The 11,530-nt window shown below is 39.0% G+C and overlaps 1 protein-coding gene across 6 annotated transcripts in view; it reads right to left on the minus strand.

Moving 5' to 3' along the window:
* Positions 1 to 1,064: 1,064 nt before the first annotated feature.
* LOC132844123 (NLR family CARD domain-containing protein 3-like) overlaps positions 1,065 to 11,530 on the minus strand; it is a 17,052-nt gene continuing 6,586 nt past the window's right edge. For 2 of the 6 annotated variants that reach the window (XM_060867299.1, XM_060867296.1), the window contains exons 2-8: positions 9,155 to 9,237; positions 8,973 to 9,018; positions 8,387 to 8,570; positions 4,501 to 6,277; positions 2,727 to 2,900; positions 2,143 to 2,319; positions 1,065 to 1,723 (exon numbers count right to left, since the gene is read on the minus strand). In XM_060867299.1, the coding sequence (XP_060723282.1) occupies positions 1,609 to 1,723; positions 2,143 to 2,319; positions 2,727 to 2,900; positions 4,501 to 6,277; positions 8,387 to 8,570; positions 8,973 to 9,018; positions 9,155 to 9,156 (2,475 nt within the window). In that variant the 5' untranslated portion in view covers positions 9,157 to 9,237 and the 3' untranslated portion in view covers positions 1,065 to 1,608. Of the gene's footprint in view, positions 1,724 to 2,142; positions 2,320 to 2,726; positions 2,901 to 4,500; positions 6,278 to 8,386; positions 8,571 to 8,972; positions 9,019 to 9,154; positions 11,235 to 11,279 lie in introns of those variants that run through there. The other 4 variants (XM_060867297.1, XM_060867295.1, XM_060867298.1 and 1 more) reach the window with 4 other exon arrangements.

Consider the following 11,530-nt stretch of genomic DNA (forward strand, 5'->3'; position numbering starts at 1 on the left):
AGTTTGTCGTCGTTACCGACATGAGTAAGCAAATGCTCACATTTGATGCCGTTTGGCACTTTGGAGAGGTGTTCTCTTTACGGATGAATCCCGATTTTTTAGGTTAAGGGCAGATGGCAGACAGCGTGTATGACATCATGTGGGTGAGCGGTTTGCTGATGTCAACGCTGTGGATCGAGTGGCCCATGGTGGCGGTGGGGTTATGGTGTGGGCAGGCATATGGAGAACTTTACCTGGTCACTCAACACCAGCTCCAAAGAAAGCCCAGCAGCATCTCTAGTTCCAGCAAAGGAAACCTTCCTGATCATGTTCTACAGAGGGACAATTGAGAGCATCCTAAGCAGCTGGATCACTGTCTGGTTTGGGAACTGCTCAGTCTTAGATCACAAGACCCTGCAGCGGATGGTTCATTGGAGTCTTTTTTCCTTGTATCATGAACATTTACACCACATCCTGCATCCAGAAAGCCAACAGCAATTTGGATGACCTCACACACCCCACAAACACTCTTCACAGCACACACCCCTTTCACACACTCTTCAGCCTCTTTCATCTTGGAAAAGGTACTATAGAATTTGGGCCCTCACAACCTTTCCTCAAGGCTTCTCAACACCCAAAACTGAAGTATTACTGAACAAACGAACGAACACACAAACACACAAACATACACACACTTGCACATTCACTCAATCATGGTTTTGCACGTTTATTCGAATGCTATATTGCACATTCATTAAAATAGTTAGCACTCCACATTTCAATACCTCATCCAATTGCTGCTTTAACAGAAGTGTGTATATATGTTCGCATTAACCCTCTATATAAAATCCTCATTTGCACAATGTTTACAACCCTATACTTTTCTGCAATGTTCTGTACAATGTACAGAATGCACACAGGTCTGTACTGATCTTGTTTTTGTCCTATAGTTTTTTTTGTTTTGTCTTTGTCTCACACAGTTTGCACTAGGTTGCACATGTTGCACTTTATATGGTTAGGAAAACCTTAGCTCTATGTTATTTTATGTAGCACCATGTTGTCAGAGAAGCGGGAAGACCCAAATGTGAGGATAGCTAAAACACGATTTATTAAACGTAACATAACACAAACAAAGGACGGGAAACACTGTGGAAAAGGAAAACCGAAACTCAAAAACCAAGACAGACCACGATGACAATACTATGGTAAAACAAAGATGAGGATTCCAGATAAATAGGGAAGACAATTAGACACATGATGAACATGTGTGCTGAGGTGGAAGGATATAGACAAAGGCTGGGCAGACACGTGAACACAAAACGTAAACAAAAAGCACATGGCAAAATGTCCGGGCTAGATCCTGACAGTTGTTCATGTATGTATTTAAAATTAAGTGTCTTTTGGACATCTGTATTTTCTATCCATCCAAATTTGTCCACACTTTAAATCCAGCAGACTCCAAAAGTCTGAGAGCAGTTAACATTAGTGATTATATTATCAATATCAATAGTATGCAATTATTTGAGTGAAAAATAGAATCTGAGAAATATTACATGAATTTAAGAATTTCTTCTAGGTATTTGGTTTGTCCTGTTTTGTCAATGGTGCTGGAAGTAAATATGGTGTATGTCAATCATGTTTGTGTGATTTGGTAAAAAGAACTAAATCCATGTCAGGGCAAGAGGACTTGTTTGAAAGATATGAGTTGAAACTTCTTTCCAGCTCATAGGGGTCAGACTCAATGCTGTAAAACAGAAAATTGGAAATAATTATCAAAAGCAAAGATATCACAGTGTATACATCATAATACACACTCACAGTATAAGGTATAACAATTCTAAGCCCCTTCCCTTATTGTGTATACCCTCGAAAATAATGTGTGAAGATAAGGATTCTGAGGGCCAAAAAAAACATCAAACTTGAAATTACAGGCCAAAATGCTGATGAAGACTAGCACACTGAGTCTACATTGATGAATACAAAAAGTCAAACACAGAATATAGTCAACGGTGTCTGGGCCAGTAAATGTGTCTTTACTGACACAAATCTAAAAATTGCTGTGCTTGAAACAAAGTGTCACAATAACCTTTTTATATGTTTATATGTGTGGAATAGCTCTAGGTTTGTATTTGTGTCTAAAAATACAGTAAAACAGTAACTCACGATAGTATCTTCAATTTATAATTTTTATCTTTCAGAAGATCTAACAGCATCTTCACTCCTCGGTCTTCAGGTTTATTGCGGTTCAGATTTAACTCACGCAGGTTTGACTCTGGGTTTGACCTCACGGCTGAAGCCAGAGCAACAAAGCCAACGTCTGAAATGCCACAATGCTCCAGCCTGCAGGGAAAAGGGAAAACATGTACAGACTGCAGTGAAGTCACGACCAGATTCCATGTAACCCTGCAGTACCTCAATACAATATAAAATGCATGTGACTGTACACTTCCTCAAAGTCCCTGAAACACATGTAGACCCTGAGAAGAATCTTCTCTTATTTTAAAGGTTTGATGGAATCTTCTCTTCATCAGTGTGCCATGAAAGACTTCTAACCACTACAGTAAGTTCAAAGATTTCAAACTGAACGAGAGCTTAGCATAGCTTTTACAATGAGCTCTCTCTCTCTCTCTCTCTCTCTCTCTCTCTCTCTCTCTCTCTCTCTCTCTCTCTCTCTCTCTCTGTGTATATATACAGAGAGAGAGAGAGAGAGAGAGAGAGAGAGAGAGTATGAATGATAATAATCTCACCACAGTATCTCTAGTTTACATTCTTTATTTTGCAGTCCAGCGGAGAGCAGAGTCACTCCTGCATCATACAGTTGATTTTCACTGAGGTCCAGTTGTCTGAGTCTGGAGGTGTTTGAGCTAAGAACTCTGGCAAGAACTCTGCAGCTTTCCTCTGAGAGATTGCAATTGTGTAGCCTGTGAGAAAAAAATATGATACTCTCAAAATATCTTACTCACAAAAACATGATAATATTGTTAAGGTGACAGTTACATTGTTTTTACAATCAGGTGGTCAGATCATTAACAAATGGGGGAAAATAATTTTTACAGTTTTGGTGGGTTCCAGACAAGTAAGGTACTGTAGCATCACTGTTCACAGTTCTTTGTCCTCTAGGTTGCTGCACTTCAACAAAAAATCTGTATGTGAACAATACTCATGGAATCTACGATGAATCTTTTACCTTTCAGTAAGGGTTATATTAACATGCTTCTGAAAGGTGAAACATGGTGACATAGGACACATAGATAATAGTTAAATCCATCCTGAAAGCCACAGTATTATTTTTCTTGTAAGAATACATTTACAGAATTGGGCAGACTCCGTTATCCAGTGCAACTTGCTTTAACCCTTATTTTGGGTTAAGGGTCTTGCTGGAAACTTACAATCAGTAGTCAGAACTATGACGGTCACTGACTTTTACCACTGGTTTTCATCTCTGACTGCCTCTGATAAAGTGAAACATTTTCTAGATTGACAAATTACAAATACAACAACTTCTAAACAGACCATTCAAAATCTGGCAAATGCTTAAGAGACAAGGTACAAGCTGAATGGCAAAACAATAAGTAGTTTATGCCATCAAATGTAGGTCTGAGATCTGTGTGTGTTGCCCAGTCAAATTAAGATATTGTTTTTGTATAGAAATGAAAATCTAACATTGTGATAGAGAGTGAGGAACAACTCTCTTTGCTTTTATGACAAGGCCAGATTTTTTTGTCTTACCATCCACTGCATGACCACTGCCTACTTGTACCTGGTAACCTTTTGGAAATAATTAGCTTATTCTATGGCAACAATGCATATGCACACCAGGCTAGTCTAAGAGGCAAAGGACACACAGTCTGCAAACTGAATTGTACGGCAATATTAGGTGTGCAACCACAAAGAACCTGAATTCTAGCATAACCAAATACATCCTACCTTTGAATGCAAAGACCAGGCTGTGTGTTAAGGGGAAATAGCCCATGCCAAGGATTCAGTGGAACCAAGGGGTTGAACAAATTAGTGTAATATCAAAGCAATTTAACAAAACTGGAAGGATGCATTAGAAAGGTTTGATGTAAAATCAGTGCCAAATCAAATATATGCTGATCAGTGATCTGCTATGGTGACCCCTAACTTTTGACTGCAAATTTTAGAACTGTGTTTTACCTTTAAGAACATTTACAGCATTTAACAGACACCCTTATCCAGAGCGACTTACATTTTATACAACTGAGCAATTGAGGGTTAAGGGCCTTGCTCAGGGGCCCAGCAGGGGCACGTAGCAGTGGCAGCTTGGGGGACGTAGGAATCAAACTCACAACCTTTCAATTGGTAGCCCAACACCTTAACCACTAGGCTACAACATCCCAACATGCAAATTAGACATCTTACATGTAAGGAAGCACTCAAACATGTTTTTATTAGACCACCCACTTGGTCAGACTCTGTGGGCTTTTAATCTGTGAGATTATTTATGAAAACATTAATTTAATAACCACGACTAATTTATTCATAAATGTAAATACTCACAGAGTTTTTCTGGATTCTTTGACCACTGGTAACAGACGTAAAAGACATTCCTCTGATTTGTCATAAGTCCTCAAATCAAACTCATCATGCTCGGATGTTGAACTCAGCAACACAAACACCAATGCTGACCACTCTATAGAACTGAAGTTTTTTCCAATTAGACAACTGTAATTTCCAGATTGCAGGGTATTTTGGACCTCCTGCACTATATCTTCATCATTCAGTTCTCTCAGACAGTGGAACAGATTAATAGATTTTTCTACAGATGGATTCTCCTGGATCTTCTCCTTGATATACCTGACAGTAAGATCTTTGCTGTGAGAGCTGCATGTTGTCTGGGGCAGTAGGCTTTGTAAGAGAGTCTGATTGGACTCCAGTGAGAGACCCAAAAGGAAGCGGAGGAAAAGGTCTAGGTGTCCAGTCTTACTCTCTACGGCCTTGTCCACTGCACTTTTGAGGAAACTAGACATGTTTGAGTTTTTGAAAAGATCAGATAGATAAGTGGTTTGTTGTTTTGTTGGATTTCTGCTGATGAACGAGAGAATTGCATATAAAGCAGCCAGATATTCCTGAACACTGAGATGAATAAAGCTGAACACCTTCCCTAGGTGGAGCTCAATCTCCTGTCTGAAGATCTGAGCACATACTCCTGAATACTCTGTTGCTTCTTTGATGTTAATGCCACACTCTCTCAGGTCTTCCTCATAGAAAATCAGGTTTCCTTTCTCCAGCTGGTGGAAAGCCAGTTTTCCCAGTGCCATGATGGTCTCTCTGGTCTGCTGAGGATCAGGGTCACATTTTTCATGGTAACTTTGGTCCTTGTGTTTGATCTGAAAGATCAGGAAGTGTGTGAACATTTGAGTCAGAGTCTTGGGGATCTCTCCACCCTCTGCTTCACCCAACATTCTCTCTAGAACAGTGGTTGAGATCCAGCAGAAGACTGGGATGTGGCACATGATGTAGAGGCTTCTTGAAGACTTCAGGTGTGTGATGATTTTATTGGCCAGGCTCTGATCACTGATCCTCTTCCTGAAGTACTCCTCTTTCTGAGGATCACTGAAGCCTCGTACCTCTGTTACCTGGTCTATACACTCAGGAGGGATCTGATTGGCTGCTCCTGGTCTTGTGGTTATCCAGAGGAGAGCAGAGGGAAGCAGATTCCCCTTGATGAGGTTCGTCAGCAGCACATCCACTGAGGCTGACTCTGTCACATCACACAATATCTCATTCTTCTGGAAATTTAGAGGAAGTCGACACTCATCCAGACCATCAAAGATCAACACCACTTTGTAGGAGTCACAGTCTATTGATTCTAGTTTTCTTATTTCTGGGAAAAAGTGATGAAGAAGTTTCATCAGACTGAGAGTTTTCAACTTCATCAGATTCAGCTCTCTAAAGGGAAGTGGAAACATGAAGGTGACGTCCTGATTTACTTCTCCTTCAGCCCAGTCCAGAATGAACTTCTGCACAGAGACTGTTTTTCCAATTCCAGCAACTCCTTTAGTCAGCACAGTTCTAATGGACTTGTCTCTGATTTCTCTGAAGAGATCATGGCATTTTATGTGTTTCTCCTGTGTTGCTGGTCTCCTGGATGCTGTTTGAATCTGTCTCACCTCATGATCATTACTGACATCTCCACTCCAACTTTCAGTTATGTAGATCTCTGTGTATATCTCATTCAGAAGTGCTGGGGTTCCATGTTGTGTGGTTTCACAAATTACTTTATATTTGTCTCTCATTTTGGATTTATTCCTTTCTTGATATATAAAGAGTAGTTCTAATAAAAAGAAGAAAATGATGGTAGATATGTTACAATATGAACAAAGCTCACAACGTTACTAAATGCATGTTTTATATTCAGCAATGTGAACAAGGCAGTTTTAAGAATTGTTTGATGACGTTTTGACTTTTTATATTAGTTATATTAGCTATAAAACAGGCATTTGACAGCATTCTATAGTCCAAAGTGAAATGAATGGCCCTAATAAATACTTCTACTTTGCATTCACTCTGGTACATAGGGATCTTGCAGAGTATAATAATCCAAAATGCATTATAAATTCAATGTACTAAAGCCTTTAATACAGTCTCATTCACAACCCTATATAGAACAAACAAAAAGAAAAATTCCTTCTTCTTCCTGCAGAATCAGATCATCTCACTCTCACTCATCTTCTACCGCTTATCCGAACTACCTCGGGTCACGGGGAGCCTGTGCCTATCTCAGGCGTCATCGGGCATCAAGGCAGGATACACCCTGGACGGAGTGCCAACCCATCACAGGGCACACACACACACTCATTCACTCACACACACACACACACTACGGACAATTTTCCAGAGATGCCAATCAACCTACCATGCATGTCTTTGGACCGGGGGAGGAAACTGGAGCACCCGGAGGAAACCCCCGAGGCACGGGGAGAACATGCAAACTCCACATACACAAGGCGGAGGCGGGAATCGAACCCCCAACCCTGGAGGTGTGAGGCGAACGTGCTAACCACTAAGCCACCGTGCCCCCAGAATCAGATCATATGCCAGGGTTAATTGTAATTTCCATATGATAAATCACAGAGATGCTCATGCCTTTATGATATACATATGATTGTCACATTTTATAGCTAAAGACACAGTTAACACTTACTGTTATGTCTTTATACTGATGTCAGTACTATATTACCCATCAGCTGAGCATCACATGACTGTAATATCTATTGCGTACTGGTATTAAATATCTGTCTTTGGTAGCACCGTCTTATGGATGTTGTTTTTTTTTAATGTTCTTGTGTTTCCATGCATGCCAAGTTCATGGTTTTCTAGTTAATGTTCTTAGTACTTGTTTTTTATGCCCAGCTGTGCATTGGTCAGAAATAAAATCGGTCCTCCTGCATGGCAGACAAGAAGCCTAGCACTGAACCACCGATGCCTAAAGTATGTGATCCTGCCAGCATCCTTCATGGCCATTACAAGTACTTTCGACCAGAGACAAACCCTAGTCCATGCCGCTGGGTAAGACCTGAGTATCATTGGAGGAATGACAGCAATGGCTCTGCAATATGGGCCTTATTTTCACCTGCTTTAACTTTATGATGACATACCATCTTCAGACAAAAAAAACAGTAAAGCTATCGCCCTCTCTTATCGGAGCCCCTCCCTGGAAACTCAACGTTCATGGTCACACATCGCTGTGGATTTTATCACCAACCTCCCCAATTCACATGACTACACTGCCATCATGATTGCAGTAAAGTGTTACACCCATAAAAGCCATCCCATCTACCATGGAAACAGCCAATGCACTCCTCATCCTGTATTTTGTACCTAAGGACATCATTTCTGAACAAGGGAGGCAGTTCACCTCAGGAGTTCAGCATGCATTTTGTGGGTGTTTGGGAATAAATGTGTCTGAATTTGGCCTACCACCCTCATTCCAATGGCCAGGTTGAACGTGTTAACCAGGAGTTGTGGTGGGACCTGCAAACGTACTGCAGTAGAGAACAAAACAATGCCCAAAATTGGATGCATGCAGTGGATAAATGATTCATTCTGTTTCTTTGCCTGTTTCTTGACCAAGTATTTCTTGGATTTCTTGTATAATACCGGATTTGTTTGCATTGCAGACTGCCTTTTCTGTGTGTCTGGATTACTAACCATTTCTTCAACTTTGAATCTTGCTCACATTCTTTATTTGTATAATCCAATATTATACTAAAGTATAACATTTTACTAGTATAATGTTATACTAAAATTTTAATTTCTGGAAACCTCCCATAGGTTATGAATAATAAAACATTAAACTGTTATAGAGATGGTAACAGTAACTCTGCTTTATCACCTGGTCACTTCAACATCCCACAACACAGATATTACACTACGTTCTTACCTTTCTGCAGTGATTTAGCAAGATCTTCCTCATTCATCTGCTTCAGGACATGTGTTGTGAACTTCACTACCATCTCTCTGACAACGTAATCATCCTCACCTTCATTCTCCGGGCATGCTGGATGACCTGAACTCAGTCTTTTTAGCTCATTCTTTAGTATGGTAATCATTTTTTCTTCCACCTCCTGCTCAGGGATGAGCAGTAATGAAGACATCACAAAAATAAACATCACAATGCTACATTAATAGGTGATGCTACATATGGGACAAGAGCCAGAACAACAAAATTTCACACTGATAAAACACTAACCCTAATTCTAACCCTATGAACATTTTTTAAACATTTAGACAAGAAAATGCAAACTCTTATCTTTCTCTTGTTAATTTCCTCATGTTATTGTTAATAATAGTTGGTGAACAATCTCGTACAATCCCACATGGGCTCACAACCACAATAAACCTACATGCAGACAAACAGACGTGTACTTTAGTGACCCCCTAAGTAACAATAATTTCATGACCTGAAGAAAAACGTACAAGCGCTAACATGGTCCAGTCATAAATGACAAAGAAGTAAATAAACAAACCTTGTATATCTGTTCTAGTTGACTTTTGTTGGAGCTCTTTTTTGACCTGTGATAAAAATCAAAACATAAAGTTTAATTTGGACATAAATCATACATAAAATATTTATTGTTGTGTAGATTCAACCAACTAAATGTGTAATTTACAGTACTCGTAAGGATCTGAAACTGATGCGGTATTATACATGGCATTAGTGCTGGGTGACTGCAGTCTGGGGTGGTTTGGTGTCCTTTCCTTAGGCTCTGTGCCTGATGATGTCCTGTAAAGCTGGGAGTTTGAATGTCCAGGTGAGAGAACAGGTAAAAAAACACTGAGAAGCAGTGCAGTCACAATGTAGATGTGACTGGTTCCATTGCTTATGTCACTTATGGCACCTGCAGGTAAATTTCCTGTCCCACTTGATTACATTTCAGTCTTCATCAGCTGATTATGTAGTACTGTTATGTGTTTTTTTTTCCCCCCAGAAGGTTCTAGGTTTAACTGTGTTTAAATTCTGCAATTAATTCAGCCCTTTAACTCCATCTGCTGTGAGCTGGTCTGCTCGTCTGAGTTAAAATTCATCACAACTTAACTAATATTGAAAAAAATTATAAAAACTCAGAAATTTTGTGACTTTTACAGAAACTCCTCATCTTAAGCATCCTGAAAAGTCAGCGATAAAGCAGTAAATCTAACAGCATTTAAAACATAACTGAGTCCTTTATGTGTGTGAGATTGAGGTCTGGTTTGTCTCAGTGTATGTTACATTGTTTACATGCTTAGGATCAATGCTGATATGATCATGTCACTGATTTAAACTCAGGTCTGATTCACTCTGCTGAACAAATCTGATTTTATTTTTAACTTTAAACTTTAAAATTGATATCTATACTTATGTAAAGCTGCTTTGAGACAATGTGAATTATTGTGCTAATTGTGTGTAGTGTTTTGAAAACATGGGCCCTGTTTTGAAAATCGTGCTTAAGCAATCCAAAAAAACTGTAATTGGAAAAGTTTATTATACCTCAAATAATCAAACACAACTAAAAAAAATGTCAGGTTGAAAATATAAGACTACAACAAAAAATAAACATTCAAAAAAAAAAAAATGTAAACAAATAAAAAAAGTTTTACTGCTTGAGAGTTTTAAACACAGAGGGAACTGTGGCTGGGTTCTGCTTCTGCCAACAGACCAATGATAACGATGCAATGCATAAAGAAACACCACAAAAATGGAACTGTGAACTGGGTGAAACTGGCTCACATCAGGTTTTTAGAACAGTAAAGTCTGAATTGTATTTCCTGGTGTGTGCAGAATCACAATTTAATCATAAATTATACATTTCATATAAGAAAAGCTCTTTCCTCTGTTTAGCTCCTTAAAGCTACAGTCACTACATCCTTCATTTCAGCAGATCAGACTCCAGCTCATGCTCCACTGACTGGTCACGGTCTATTAATCTCCTCTAAAGTCTTCTAATGAAATTCTAATGATTCAAAAACCTGTTTAAACGTACTGTAGGAGTCACACTTAACTTTAGAATTGAAACATCTTCCTGCAGACTTTTTTTTCCTCTTTTAACTCTTTCTTTGCTTCCCTTCATTCCCCACTATAATGTCTTCCTACAAAAACAACCTGAAGTTTCTTTAACTAAAAGAAAGTTTAAAAACAGAAACCCCTGAGTAATGAACCCCTGACTTTCAGTTGAATCTGCAGTTGAATGTGTTAGAAATGATTATAACTTAATTTTATTGTAAATATTCAGATTTTTGGTACTGTGTGGACCAGGTGATGGACCAGCGAAGGAATGAAATTCATGGATCTTGTGTGAAATCAGTGACGAAAGACTGACCGTTTGTTCTGTTTCTCTCTGACTGTGTGAAGAGCTTTGACTTCAGATATAAACACACACACAAAAAAAAAAAAAATTATTCAGTTTTTTGCAGACTGTCACTGGAATAACTTGAGGATCAAGTGGTGTTGGGATACACGTGAAAAATCAGCCCTGCTCAAGCTCTATAACACGTTTTTTTTTTTTTCTACTGTTTTCCAAATGATTTTGTTAACATTGCTGTTCAGTCTATCTGAAACTTCTGAAGTCTAACTTCAGTCACTACGTCTATGAGAGCGAGTTAAATCCAGGTTAAAACCTTAATTCAGCTTCTGTACCTCAACCAAAGAGCTTTTTTATCTCTGGGGATCCAGAACACTTGTTAACTGCTAGAACACATGTAATGAAATGAAGATAATGTAGAAAAAATACTCTTATTACAGCTAATTGTGAGAAACAATGCAAAATAAAAATAATAAAGTATTTCACTCATCTCACCTGGTGTCTGGTTCGGTGTCCTGCTGCTCATCAGAACTCATTTTGGAGAATAATGTGCACTTAAAATTAGAGCTGAAATCTGTGTCTCGTCACTTAGAGGAAATCTGTGTGTGTTGTGATCATAAAGGAAACAGTGAACTGATCTGCTCTTAAACTGCAGACATAGAAACTCACTGGGTTTGGTTTCTTTTTTAATACCAGTTTAGTCACATACACACACACACACACACACACACACACATACACACACA

Source organism: Tachysurus vachellii, chromosome 4 (assembly GCF_030014155.1).
Source record: "Tachysurus vachellii isolate PV-2020 chromosome 4, HZAU_Pvac_v1, whole genome shotgun sequence".
NCBI lineage: Eukaryota > Metazoa > Chordata > Actinopteri > Siluriformes > Bagridae > Tachysurus > Tachysurus vachellii.